This window comes from Pseudopipra pipra, chromosome 9 (assembly GCF_036250125.1).
Source record: "Pseudopipra pipra isolate bDixPip1 chromosome 9, bDixPip1.hap1, whole genome shotgun sequence".
NCBI classification, from domain to species: domain Eukaryota; kingdom Metazoa; phylum Chordata; class Aves; order Passeriformes; family Pipridae; genus Pseudopipra; species Pseudopipra pipra.
In genome coordinates, this window is record NC_087557.1 from 18,012,768 (window position 1) to 18,027,861 (window position 15,094).

Genomic DNA, 15,094 nt, shown 5'->3' on the forward strand with positions numbered 1-15,094 from the left:
AGCAGTTCCTAATTTGCTACATAGGGAAAAGAAGGCAGTGCTGGTAATGACAGGGTGGCACAGTCTGGTCAGGATTTCTGAGGCCAGGCACATTATAATAATGGTAATGAATTATCTGAAGAAAAAATAAAAGCACAACTTTTACAGTTTCTCTGTACCAACAGCCCCAAATCTGCAAGTCTAGGTGCTCACATTTCCTGCTTTCCAAGGCAGCTGTTGAGTGATGTTACAAGAAACTGTGACTTTAAAAAGAGCCACTGCTTCATTTTGTCCTGGGTTCTTTTTTTTGTTTAAATCAAGCACCAAAATGTGGAAATTTAATTTCTAGCAAATAGTCTAACACAGAATCATAGAATCATTGAGGTTGGAAAAGCCCTCCAAGACCATTGAGTCCAACCTGAGCCCGATCCCCACCTTATCACCCAGCCCAGAGCACTGAGTGCCATGTCCAGTCATCCCTTGGACACCTCCAGGGATGAGGACTCCACCACCTCCCTGGGCAGCCCCTTCCAATGCCTGACCATTCTTTCCAGGAAGAAATTCCTCCTGATATCCAGCCTGAACCTCTCCTGGCACAGCTTGAAGCCATTTCCTCTCATGCTGTCCCTTGTTCCCTGGGAGCAGAGCCCGACCCCCTCCGGCTCCACCCTCCTGTCAGGGAGTTGCAGAGAGCCAGAAGGTCCCCCCTGAGCCTCCTTTTCTTCAGGCTGAGCTTCCCCAGCTCCCTTAGCTGCTCCAGACCCTTCCCCAGCTCTGTTCCCTTCTCTGGACACACTCCAGCCATTCCACGTCGTTCCTGAACTGAGGGGCCCAGAACTGCCCCAGCACTGGAGGCACCTCAGCAGTGCCCAGCACACAGAGACAGGCACCCCACTGGTCAGGGTAAATTCCTGGTCAGGAGAGATTTCCTGAAGCCATTACCTGGTTTTGGATGTGCTCCTGGACCTCCTGCTTCTCTCTCTGGAATGAGATCTCCTTCGCCTGGGGCTTTTGGATCGCCTCCTACTTCTGGATTTGGAATGGGACCTTCTCCTTGATCTGCTTCTGGACCGTCTGCCAGGAACACACAACACAGGGTCAGACACAGGACATTCTGAGAGGCCTGTCACCCTCAGGGAGTCAGTGGTAACAGCACTGCGAGGCACAACCAGATAGAAATGCAGAGAATTACACAGAACACAACGAAAAGTCTCAAATCAATCAGCCCTTACTAACCCACTGTACGGAATTATCAGTCATATTGCAGAGGAACTCTGGGAAGTCATGTTCAAATGAGAATAAATCTTCAGAACAGTAAACCGAATGAAAGGGGCCCTTTCAAGAAGTATTTTTGAAGGAATTCTTTCAGCTCTGGGAGGGTTTTTTAAAGCCCATGAGATACCTTTACCTGTGTCTGGATGAAGAAGGTGTCCTCCTCCTCCTCGAGCGCGACCTCGACCTTGAATGTCTTCTCTTTTCGTCTTTTTTGTCTGAAAAAGGAAAAAAACTCAAGCATTATTTTAGTATTTAAAAGGATTTTATAAAGGAAAGGACCTGGAGCTTCACGTAATACATATAAATAGATAAAGAAAATCTCATTTTGACATCTGAAATTAGGGCTTATCTACCATTTTCTTCACAAGAGGATAGAAAGAATGAACATGACAGAGACATCTGACATAAAATAACAGTGTTTTATGCAAAACTGAAGAAGTAAAAATTTAGAAAAGACTTAATTAAAGTCAGTTAAAAGCTGGTGGCTGCAGGCCTATGGAAAGTCTTGTGCAAATTCCAGAATCTGCCATTTTGTGAGAGGCTAAAGAACCTCTCAAATGATTGTTTTGAATTTCCCACAAAAAAGCAAAAGCAACCAGCACATTTTTTCTGATATAAGACAAGGAGTTCTGTTCTTTCCCAAAAATCATCAGGATTTTCAGTGTTTCAAACTACTGCCTCTCAGATTTGATAGTTCTGACATTTGTGGGGGAACTGCTGCAGCTTGTTCTAAAATAAAATCTGCTGCAAAAAAGCTACAAAAAAGCGAATTATTTACAAACCTGCACAGATTAGGAACTGAGATAAAAGAAACCATCCCTGAGAACAAGCATCACTCGGGTGTCAACTGGTGAGGCCACTGCTGTTCCATGAAATCTCAGAGACAGCAACAGTAACTGGGCATTTTGCAATCTTCAAATAAGTGAATTTTCGGAAAAATAATAGCTTAATCCCTGCCCCATCCTGTAGGACACATGGAGCATCCACTGCAGGTCAATTAAAACCCTGCCAGCTATAAATGCAGCCAGTATAAAGCAGAAGCATTAAGCCAGTATTCTGCAGCCCATTAGCTTCTATCATGTACCACATCAAAGTGCATCCTGAAGGGAATGGCTCATCCTAGGGTCTGGAATTACCTGGCTCTATAGCAGCAGAGATTAAGGACTGTGCTTCTCGGACCCTCTTCATTGCTTCCTCTATTTCTTTACTGGAGGTATCTGATTTCAGACTCGGGGAGACAAGACCTGCAGCCACATGGTTCAACCTGGGGAACAGAGTTCCAGAAATTCATATTCATGAATCCAAGGGATACAGGTGTCCACTGTTTGAGCCTGTTCTTAGAATCAGGGAATCCCGGAATGGTTTGGGTTGGGAGGGACATTAAACCTCATCTCAGGTTTAAACCTCCCAGGTAACTATCAGTAAGATAAGAGGGCATGGTCTTAAGCTGTGCCAGGGGAGGTTTAGGTTAGATATTAGGAAGAAATTCTTTACAGAAAGGGTAATCAGGCATTGGAATGGGCTGCCCAGGGAAGTGGTGGATTCTCCATCCCTGGAGGTTTTTAAGATGAGACTGGATGCGGCATCAGTGCCATGGTCTGGTAACCACGGCAGTGTTGGATCAAGGGTTGGACTTGATCTCAGAGGTCTTTTCCAACTCAGCTGATTCTGTGATTCTCATTCCACCCCCTGCCATGGGCAGGGACACCTTCTACCAGACCAGGGTGCTCCAAACCCCATCCAAGCTCCCAGTTGCCTCCAGCAGAACAAGGATTGGACATTGAATTCCCACAGATATTCTCCAGATCCCATGCAGTGCAATATAAGTATTAGTGAACATTAATGCTTACTTTGGATCCACTGTGCTCATCAGTTTTAGGAGCTGATCTGCTGCAAGAGACTGTGAGGGGAAAAAAACCAACAAGTTAAAATCATGTGTACTCAAGACTATCTGCCTCAGCAGTGGCTAAGGCAGGAATTCTTCACAGATGGAAAACCCAGACCAGAACACCCCCAGACAAAGGGGAAAAGGCACATTGATCTGGTTTAACTGGAGGATGGCGGGAAGGTGTGAACAGAACACTGCAGTGGTGCTCAGGGCCTTTATTTTCCACAGCAGCCAAACACAGGCCCTGCCCTGGACAGAATCAGGGCATAAAAACAGAAATATATAAAAATACATTGCTGGTGTGCATATATATACACACACACACACATTTTAATAACCAGGGTATTTCTCTGTTAATTCAGGAGAACAGAGTCCTCAGAGAACAAAGCTTCCTGTCCGCTAAAGGCCTCAATGCCAATTTATGAACAGTAAACATCTAAAAATTCCATGAAAACATGTATTCTACAGCTCTTAGGAAAATCTAGGTGTTATTAGGATTAGTCACTTCCTGTACCAGTGAGGTATTAACAAAACGTTTAGTCCTCACTCATTTTCTTTTACATATATGTAACAGTTTGTCACATTCAGCTGGTTTAATGCACAGGAGACAATTCTCCATCACACCAACCTCAGATTTTTCTAATATGCATTTAAAATATTTATTTTTTCCATTTGTAATTTCATTTTCACCATGATTTGCTTTTCCTCCACATGGAATGCATAAAAAGAGTGCTAAATGCTGGGTTTGTCAGCAGTGCATTTAATTATTGCTACTGTACAGTATTTGGTTCTTATATCTTAAAAATTCTTTTTGTAAATATATGTATATGCTCAATATGTTAATATAGTTTTATATATTTATATAAATATATTCAATATTCTATTATTACTTAGTATGTAAAATCTTTTTATCCAGCTTTAACAGCCTAACAAGGTCTCCTATCTGTTTTCTACACCTAAAAGATTAAAAAGTCAAACTATTTTTTTTACTCTAAGTACAAGACAGGCTCATGACCTGATTATGACACATTTAAAATATTTCATTACTATTCCCAAATTATTTCTCAGGCCTTTCCAGCATTTAATTTGATATTCCAGCAGATACTCTTTATTCCAAAAAGGTTCTCACAGAAACCAATCACTGGAGTTTCCAGGCAGTATATAAATGAAAATTACTTTTAAAATAGAAAAGAGGGGGGACAATGAAGGGTAATTTGGGCCATACCTGAGAGTTTAGGTTTGCTCCAGGAAGCCCAAGAGCAGCAAGGGCAGGATCAAGAGCAGGAGCTCCTAAAGCAGCTAAAGGGACAGCACCAATCTGGGACAGAGACAGCAATTAGAGCACAGTCATTAATAAAAACCTGGGTTAGCAAGGAGGAAATCAACATTCCCACACATGAGACATGTAGAAACCTGAGCTGGGCTTTACTTCAGCTTCCAGCTACAGGAAACATTATACAAAGGTCAGAGAGAGTGTTTCAGGATTCCTTATTCAGGGATTCCAAAGCTTACTATATATGAAAGTGGATGGAATCGTGCTTCCTCTGCATCCTGACAGGTGTGTGGGGGGAAAAAGGCAAAAAAGTAAAGCATTCCACCAAATTCAAGGAATAGTTTGAAATGAAATGATTTTCCAGTGCTAAAATGAAAATTCCTTATAAGTTTCTGAGGCAACCACCTCATTTCTAATTCAATTTAGGATTGAAATGAATGTTTTATGTTAAAAGGCAATGTAACAGTATTACATCTTTGCAGATTTCTCAGATCTGGTTAAAACTGGCAAATGGGCTGATAAGCTACTGGAAGAGCAAGCAGGATAATGACATAGGTCTGAATTCCTTAAATTCCTCCAGAAGCTTCATTAAATCAGCTCATGTTTGGCCATTTAAGTTGACTGAGATGATCAACAGACACTGAAACCAAACACACTTTCAAGATGTGTTTGAAAAAACTGACTTCACTGAATTCCCATCACATGGATGTGTTAAATACATTCCACCATTAAGTGCACTGGGACCAGGTTGGGATTCAGAGTGACAGAGCTAAAACTAACGTGGCTTAACCACCACTTTCAGGAATTCATATACACAGTTCTCAGTGAACGGAATCTTTCTGGCTGTATTTGGTTCTTCCAACCCTTTCCTCGTTTCCAAGTTTAAATTCAGGATTTTCCCTCCACATTGGGTTAAAAGCTTCTGAGCAGCTCCATGGCAAGGGGATCCTTCAGCTAAGCTGAAGCAGGTTTGAGAACTGCAGAATTAATGAAGCTTTATTATTATTAATCTGCCTCTTGACTTTGATTCTCTGTTCCCTGGTAAGAGATGTGTGTTCCCACAATGTATTACTCTCACTGTTCATCTTCCACACGAATTCTTGTGGGTTCAGATAACGAGGCTCCAATTTTCCCCTCAGCTGGAGTATTAATGAAAGGAATCTCCCAGCATGGCAGCTCCTTGGACTCCATGAATTTAAAACCTATGAGATCTCTACTGCTGGCAAATCTGCAAGTACAATGGATAAAAAGGGATGGGAGACAGAAACAAACAGGGCCCTGAGACACCAGAAGCATCATTTCAGGGAAATAAGAAGATCCCATTCATAGCAACTAATCACTGCTTTGCCCCAATTCGTATCAGAGCTGTAACAACCATCAGGGTTTGGAACTATTCTAGGAATTGGCATTAGCACATCAGGCCTGAAAAAAAGAGCAGGAATGAAGTGAGAACCCAGCAGAACACACCCAATGGTCTCCCCTGGCCCAGCCCAGGTGAGATCTTACCTGAGAGAGTGGGTTGGGAGTGGGCAGCAGTCCACCTCCGGGCAGCAGCCCAGCCACTGCATTAGCTGGTGCCAAGAGAGACAAAGCCTTAGTCTCATCAGGAATGACTCCTGCAGAGAAACAGCCTGGCATTAGAGTGCATCCCATCCCAGAGGCAGAAAATACACAAATACACCCAGCAAAGTCTCCCTGATACACCACCTGAGTTTGTTGAAAGTACTTATGTTGGCTAAAATACAAAGCTTGATGGCTATTAATATTTAGCATTAACTTTTTTGTCAGAATGCAACTTCAATGGGTGAAAATTTGACTGTTCCTTTTTCTCTACAAAAGGTTAAGTTTCTAGAGCAAAAAAATAGCACAATACACACTACTTTTTTGTTAACACTGCCAAGGTTTCATCACCTGTACTCGATTTTTAAGTCATGAACCAAACGTAAGCAAGCACAGTCGGTTCTCCAGGGGTGTGCTCTCAACTTTCAAAAGCTGTTTTATGAACAACGACTCGTGTCGGCTGCTTCACTACAAAGCACACAGAAAAATCAAGATACACAAGACAAAAAAAGTTTGATTTAGGGGTTAATAATATGGTACAGTTCACTATTGTTTTCTTTTACACCTACCATACAAATTTTGTCAAACTTAAAGAGAAAGGATGGATATTTGGGGTTGAATCAAGCGTAGGGCTTTTGCTGACGTGTCATATGGAAATGCAAGTCCCTGCAGGTCTCCAAGAAGGCTGTGTGTGTGTCTGGGGGTGGCTGGTGGATACAGGGAATGGTGGCACATTCCTTACCTGTGCAGTAAAATGCATTTGTTCCATTATGTGCCACGCTTAGTGTACCAAGAATGCTGCTACAAACTGCCATGGCAGGGGGGACTTCTGGCCCAAAATCTTGCAGCCAACTAAGACAAATGTCTTATTTCTCTGCCTGCTCTGCACAGGGAATTTTAAGGGCCCTACTAGGAAACAATTGTGTAGGTATTTTTACTCTATCCAACAGCAAAAGCCCTATACAGATGGATTAATTTGTTAATGTGCCCAAGCCCCCAAAATGAGAGTTCAATAAAACAATTTTACTATATATTTGCAAATACCAGTAGTGTTTCTGTAATACACATTAAGAAACTGCATCTCATCATAAAACATACAATATGTACAGGGCACTTAAGAGAAACTGGATAAGCTGCAGAAGAAAACTGTTGGGTGGTATTTTCAGCAGGGCCTGGTATATAGTTCAGGCTGAACCAGGGAAAAGAACTGTAAAACACAACAACAAAAAAGAAAAACCACTGTTAAATAAAGGTAATGGTTCCTCCCACCTATACTGAGAAGTGCCGATAATCTACATAAACGTACAATACACAGCACTGTTATCTGGCCCGTGGCACTGAGCTGGCAGCAATTTAGATACCCAAAGTTATGGAGGGACAGGGGGAAAAAGGTCATGGAGGCAAAGGGCAGTAATGCATAAATATATCAATATACCTACAGAGAGATTATGGGGTCATTTTGCATGCAAAATTATGTCTCAGAGGATATTTATCAATTATAGCTAAACATTTCAAATTAGTGCAACTACAACATTTCTGGCATCTAAATACAAATCCTCAGACTTAGCTCGAGACACCTCATAGAAGATCTGCATCCATTAAAAAAAAATCATGCATCTGATCCTCTAATCGTTTCTTTAAAAAGTATTTAAATAAACTACAATTGAAAAAAAGCAATGAGGCCCCTCACCAGTTAATTTTCATGCTTCAAGAGCTTTTTTTACTGCTGCTTTGTTAGAACCATGAAATACTGCATGAATGTGTAGAAATGAAAGAAAAAGAAACAGACAAAAGAAACAAACATTAACCAAAGAACCTAAACACCCCCCCCAGCCATCTTTAACCTTAAGAGTTCCTTCCAAATCCAGGAATAGCCCAGAGAAAATGACAAATACTAAACCTTACCGTAGCCTTTGTGTATAGTTCTATAACACAAAGCAACAGCCACCACCAAAGTGTCTGTGTGAGCTAAAACTTGGGACAGGGGGGGAATTATTTCACTGAACAGATAATAAACATTTGCTTTAGTGACAGGCAATATTGACACAGATTAATCAGCACAGTAAAAATCTGAGAGAGGAGGGCCCCGTTCACAGTAGTTCAGCACATGCCTGGCTTTAAGCACATGAGCAGTGTCACTGGGGTTTTAAACTTGCTGTTTGGTGCTCAGTTTGTTCAACTGGGACCCTGGCAGTCTGAATTTTAAGGGAAAACTGTTCTCCAGCTCAGGGACAGAACCGTGGGATTACCAAACCAGGGGCAATACTTTATTGGCTGAACATATCTCTTGTGATATGCCAAAACCATCAAATTCCAAACTGCTCAAACACCACAAGGTACAGCCCACGAGGAACTCCTTCATTTAACAGGCCCATTACAATATTCTGCTTTAATAATTTGATTTTCTTTACACAATCTCAAGCAAAACTACTGGGCAGGTTTCTCTGTGTGCCAGATTTATCCACAGTGGACAAAGTGAGACTGACCAAGAGAAAAGTGGTTTTATCCTTGTAGGAAGAGTTAAACACTGACATTATTCACATGGGCCTTGGAGAATATTCCAGCACTAACTCAGCTGGACTGGTGCTGTATTTAACACACAGACAAGGACAAGATGCCTTTCAGCTCTGCTATTACACCTCAACTAGTGGCAGCAGGAGCAGTAACTCCATTGCAGGGGGGGTTCTGTACCCTCAGAAAGCAGCACAGCTCAAAGGCCACACTGCACATTACTACACTCCAGGGATTAAGTTTCATCTGTTAAGTTTAAATTTCATATCTTTTAAGATTCAGGAATACAAAGATAAGATAAGACAGCTCCCCAGGCTTTAAGAGACAGCTACAGCATTACAGTGTCTTGATTACAGGTCTGACCCCAGGTCATGTACCAAACTTAATCTGCAAGATTTTATTAAATTCAAGCTTTCCCAGAAGTAAACCAAGAAAAGTACAAGTACAATGGAAATCAGTTACTTCTAAAGCAAGTCTAGAAGAGTTTAATAAGACTTCTGTAAGAAGAGGTGTCTTCTCAGCACTTTGCTTTTAAGGTAAGTTCCAAAAACCCTGCTCATTGCCTTTCAAATTACTGTAACACCCTAAAATGTAAAAATAAAAAGAAGAAGAGAAAATGTAGTTAACAAGTGGTTACACCAGGAAAACACTTGGGGACTTGAGTGCTTGCTGGCCTTTAGTTAATGGCTAGAATCCCCTGTAGCTGCAGAGGACCCACTGTTTTTCAGTCATCTGGAAGGGCTTTGCATTTGCCTTCTCCACTACAAAAATCACACACACAAATAACAGAGAGAAGAGTTTATTATTTAGCAAAATTCTATTAAATATATCAAGGATGAACAAGAAAACTTGGAATAAAAAACTAGGACCAGTGCCCATGTGGCACCTCTTGGAAGATATCACTTTTGAATTAAACCATAATTATTCAAACCCTTGGTATATTGGACTCCACAAGGAGAGCGAGGGCCTTTTTGGGATGTTCCCAAATAAATGCAGTGACAGCATATCCCAGAGGAATGCTAGTTCCTCTCCCATGCACTCCAGGGAGGGACAAACCATTCTCATGAAGAGAGTGAAAGTAGTAAATGCTTAATTATTAAGGCAAAAGTTGCTTAAAATATTGACCTGTTTGCATTTAAGTCTGTTTGGGAAATGTCTCGTTGAGACAGATACAGAGCAAAATTTGCAAACAATTCTGCCTGAAATGTTATTATTCTAAACTTTAAGACACACAAAACTTCCCACTTTCATGAGGTGAATGAAATCATTGAGCCCAGGGGCCAAAGGCAACATACCAAGGGTTTCAGGATGGAGATATTTGAGTGTTTGACATTGGACTAACGCTGGGTTTTTTGCACTAGACAGGAATGAAACCCCACCAAAGGTGGCTCCGTGGGCCATTAAACGAGTCACAAACCTTCTGCATAGGGCACCACTATGAGGGCTCTGTCCACGAACACGGTGTTTGTCAGGTGCTGCGCCACCACCGCCGAGTCGGGGTCGTGGAACTTCACAAAGCACACGCGCGACGACACCGGCAAGGGGGAGTCACTGTGGGAGAGAGACAGGGAAGCAGTTACCAGGGGTTACACCACACCCAGCCAAAATTGCATAAATAACCTTTATTGCCTCACTTGAACTGGGTAGCAGTTGTCAGGCTCAATATATCCATGAGCAGACACCTAAATGCAACTTAATTTTTGTCTGGGAGAAGGGAAGGAAGCGAAGGAAAATGCTGCTGAGAAAGATAAAAAGTTACCAACTATGTATCAGTTAAACCCAGGGGTTTTACACTCCCTGATCTAGGCCCCAAATTGGTGATGATTAAAAGATCACTGTGACTTGTGACAAGGGCAGTGTGGGGACAGGACGTGGGGTGATGGCTTTAAGCTGCCAGAGAGCGGGGTTAGATGGGATACTGGGAAGGAATTCTTCCCTGTGAGGGTGGTGAGGCCCTGGCATAGGCTGCCCAGAGAAGCAGTGCATGCCCCATCCCTGGAAGCGTCCAAGGCCAGGTTGGACAGGACTTGGAGCAACCCTGGGATAACGGAAGGTGTCCCTGCCCGTGGCAGGGGGTGGAACTGGATGGGCCACCATTCTGTGATTCTGTTTTATTCATCAACCCAATTTCATACAAGCTTCTAGACCAAACTTCACCATTCAGCCTCTCCCACACACAGCAATGCCATGTTCATCCTGAGGGATGCACAGTGCTGAGCTTGTATCCGTCCTTCAGTAGTAAAGAACAAAACACAAGTTCAAGAACTTCAGCCAGGCAATGCTACAATTCACTCTACTGAATGAAAAGCTCCTTAACGCAGACCTCCCTCCCTACAAGGGAGGTCTGTACCTACTCCTCAGCTCAGAACCAGCCTATCTAAAAAAAATCCCAGACACTGAAAATCCAAAAGAGAATCAAGACATTGAGTCATTTGAAAAAAAAAAAAACAAAGAAAAAAAACCCCACAGAAATATCTACTTCCTACAGCAACCGGAAAGAATTGTACAACTACAACTGTGCCTTCCCTAAAATAAAACAAAACCAAACTCCCAAAAACTAGATGCAGAGTCAACTCAGTAAAGGTCCACAATGGATTAAAAAAGTCCCTATGTCCTGAAAGTGGTGCAGATTTTGCTTTAATTGGATGTATAAAGGACAGCAAGTAAAATTATTCTGCAGACAGAGCTGTGCAACAGATGAGTTAAAAGCTGCCTCCAGAAGGCACAGGAAGCAGCAGCCAGTCCTGAAGCCCTTGTTCCTACCCCAGGCCAGGGCACAGTTGCTGTTTTTTCTGCCCTCATGTATCAGGGGCACAGATCAGCCTGAAGAGCTCAGAAAACACTCACTGATTGCTGACAAGGATCTACCTTTCCTTACTGGATTCCCAGACAATTCAAAGACAAGCTCTTCCAGTGCATCCCCCCGCCAGCACAGCTTTATTTGGGTTGCTGGAGGCTGATCAAGCCTTTCAGCACTGGGAGTTGTCAAAATTCAGGGGAACGACTCTGGCACACCCAGACAGAAATCCAGGGTCTATTTTGGTCTCTGCAAATGCCAAACCCTCTCTCACCTTCACCACCACCTCAGCCCAATGTGCACAACTCAACTACTGCCCACAACGTCCCTCAGATCACACTTTAATAACTTTAAATTTAACCTCAGCTGAGAAACTAGACTGGAGCCAGCACACTGCAGCTTTTAAAGCATTAAAATTAGTAACAGCCACTTGCTCCAACAGCTTGCAGATTGAATAAATCGGGAAGGAACTGCAGTGATAAACGGCCCAGAGATAGAAATATTGAAACTCTGAGCCCTTTTGGACACAGGAATCCACAGCTGAAATAGTGCCTTTTTAACCCATAATAAGAAGTAATAAAATAATTATTAATAATAATTATTAATAAGAACAGATAAATAACTAAGAAATAAAAGTAAACATAATTAATAATAACCCCCCCCAAATAATTAATAAAAATGTAAAACCAAAGAAGCAGGTGTTTAACAAAATCTCAGTAGTAAAACTGCAAAGAAAAGTAAATCAAGGAGTGATGGCAAAGTTGTAGGATTTACTCATCTAAGTTGTAAAAAAATTACACAACTCATTACATAAAAGTAGTACAACATTTTCAGGCATTCTTAAAATGTCTGTGATAACAAGGGAATGTTATCAAGGACACAGAGCAGACTCTATTGAGTCTTTAGCAGATCTTGTTTACAGCCAGGAGCACCACAAGGAATGCTTTGGGACAGCTGAGTTTTTCCTAAAATAATGAATAAAACAAACAACTGACAGTGTTCGGCAATGCCTCTGCAGCCTGACATCTCATATGCATCTGTGTGCTGCACTTTTAAAAATGGCATTTCCAGTCACTCTAAAATCCAAGCTGAATGAAATCCATCAAGAACTGAATGTTCTCAACAGTTCCAAAAAAAGCCACCATCCATCATTATTGTAATTCAGCAGAGATTGATACACTCAGTAATTGTCTCTCAGCCTGGATACACAAGGATTTTCTGGGGCTGAACAATGGGCCTGGAGTACAGGAGACTCAGGAATCCATTCCCTCCACTTTCCAGTTTGGATGAAACTTTATGGAATACAATAAAGAAGAGAACCAGGCCATGGAGCTGGGGGAAAGCAGGAGGAAGAGGGAAGTAGAGTTTGGGGAGGAAGAATGGAAGAAGTCACAAAGTTGGTTGTGGATTAAAGATAAATGTGAAATAGGTGATTAATAAACTGGAATAAGGGGATGGATAGGAGAGAGAAAGAGAAATGTAGGGAAGCTTGGGTAGTTATGTCTGATCTGGCAGCCCAGGAGAAAAAGGAAGTTCTAGAGAAGACAGCAGAGTCAGAGTGACACAGATCAAACAAGGAGGTGGAGCAAGGGAAGTGGGATTGGTTACTCAGAAATGCTACAGGCAAGAAAGAATCCCAGCAGGATCCAGGACACAAAGGAATTCAGATGATGGAGAGAACTCACAGATAATAACTTGTATCCTGTACCCCCCCAAAACTGGATGAACAACATGGGCAGGGAAAAGTCAGGACCTGGAATTTATAGGAGAAGGGACAGAAAAAGGAGCAGCAAAGAACCTGTCACTATTAGAAAATGGGTGAAATGGAATTGGGGTCTCTGAAGCACCTCAAGAGCAGATCCCTGAGCACCCCAGGGGGTCCGGAGGTGCCAGAGCCCTTGGTACACAAAGGGAAGGACACCAAACCATACAAGGAATCTCTTAACAGATTAGTTAATGAGTATCTAAAGCTACAAAGTTTTACCATTCACCTCTAACAACCTTCCTGAAAAATGAGGCCAAGTGTTAAAACCCAGAGCAGACATGAAACAACTGCACCTTTTACAGGTGAGTTCTCTTCCATCCCACTACAGTTATCCCAGCTGGGAATGAGAAAACTCATGGCTGGAACTGTCCCTGGATTTTGGGTACAGTTACATTCCAATTCCAACCCGAAACTGCCAAAATCCCACCCAAAGACACTGCAAGAATACCAGTGCACATCCAGCTGTCAGGATGGCTGGGTTTCCCTTGGTTTGTCCTAGCAGGGATTGAAGACTCAGTGAGACAAAAAAAGAATATAATGTGATAGCTTTTTTCCTCTAAAATAAAAAATCCAAGTACCTTTGGGCACTACAAATAATTGACTGAGTTCTTGTTTGATTATTCTCCAATCCTTTTTCATCATGGCAAAACCAAACCCATTAACTTACATAATGAATATGCAAAACAGCAACAGTAATGACATCAGATCTATAAATCCAATCAAACAGACACAACCATCACCAATGTTAACACTGAAGCTCTATATTGCATCAGAAAGGATCCTGAAAGCCTTAGTTTCATCAGAATTAAATTGCAAGTGAAGACATAAAAACTAACTTAGATTTTTTTTTTTTTGTTTGTGGATACTTCTACATTACTGAGGTACCTGAAACTCAATTTTCAGATTATATACACGTGATAAATATGTATTATTTGTATATTAGTGGTTATCTGACCATTTTGCACAGAATTCTCTGCAAAGAATGTATATATATGCATATAAATTCGAGTTTTATGGCCATAATCCACAAACTGCCACAGTTCTGGACATGATCTAGACAGAGAGGCTCTCTGGGCACAACCCCGGGCCAAACGGGCATTTCCTGGGAGGATCACACGTGTAACCACACGCCTTAAATTACCGCCGTCTCCCCGCAATTCCTGCTGAGAACTCAAACCCTTTGGGGTGCGCGGCGGCTCCGCTTGAGAACACCGAGGACCCCCGGGGGGGAGCACAGATTCCCCAAGCGCTTCCGCAAGGGAGGGCCGCGGCCGGGCGGGACGCCCCGGGGGCCGTGGGGGAGGCCCAGGCCGGGATCCGCCGGGGGCCGTGGCGGGGGCGGGCTGGAATCCGCCGGGATCCCTCGGGAGCGGCGACGGCCCGAGAAGGGATCCCCCGGGATCCACAGGGGCGGGAGCGGGGGCGACCCGGGCCGGGATCCCTCAGGATCCGCCGGGAGCGGGGGAGGCCTGGTCCAGGCTGGGCGGTGCAGGCGGGCGGAGGCGGCGCTGGGCCGCGGGGAGGGCGGGGGGGGGGGCGGCGGGCCCGGGCCGCACTCACTCGGGGGGGAAGAGGCGCAGCTCCTCGATCTTGCCCAGGAAGCCGAAGAGGGTCCGCATCTGCTCCGAGCTGGCGCTGGGAGAGACGTTGGTGACCTGGATCACGTCGGTGCCGCTGCTGGAGGCCATCGCGCCGCCGCCCGCTCCGCCGGTGCTGCAGGGACACAACGGGGCGGATGAGGCGCGGCGCAGACCCCCGTTTCCCTGGCCCGGACCCCTCAGCCCCGGGCCCGTTCCGCTCCCCCCGTTCCCGTCCCGTCCCGGCCCCGCTCCCTCACCAGCCTGCCCGGGCCGCAGTGTCCCACAATGCACCGCGCCGCGCCTGCGCGCGCCGCCACAGCACGCGGCCCCGCGCGTGCGCCGCGCCGACACCGACGCGCACACACACCCGCGCGCGCGGGGGCGGCGCGTGCGCGGAAGGGGCGCCCCCCACAGGCTGCCGCCCGCCCCGAGCGCGCGCGCAGGGGAACGAGCTGCGCGTGCGCGG

At 44.1% G+C, this 15,094-nt stretch overlaps 1 protein-coding gene across 5 annotated transcripts in view; it reads right to left on the reverse strand.

Annotated features, from left to right (window-relative positions):
• Nucleotides 1-14,975, reverse strand: part of SRSF11 (serine and arginine rich splicing factor 11) — a 17,755-nt gene extending 2,780 nt beyond the window's left edge. For 2 of the 5 annotated variants that reach the window (XM_064664889.1, XM_064664888.1), the window contains exons 1-7: nt 6,327-9,899; nt 5,922-6,031; nt 4,368-4,460; nt 3,105-3,154; nt 2,391-2,518; nt 1,388-1,469; nt 922-1,053 (exon numbers count right to left, since the gene is read on the reverse strand). In XM_064664889.1, coding sequence (XP_064520959.1) covers nt 922-1,053; nt 1,388-1,469; nt 2,391-2,518; nt 3,105-3,124 — 362 coding nt within the window. In that variant the 5' untranslated portion in view covers nt 3,125-3,154; nt 4,368-4,460; nt 5,922-6,031; nt 6,327-9,899. The other 3 variants (XM_064664885.1, XM_064664886.1, XM_064664887.1) reach the window with 3 other exon arrangements.
• Between the last annotated feature and the right edge of the window lie 119 nt (nt 14,976-15,094).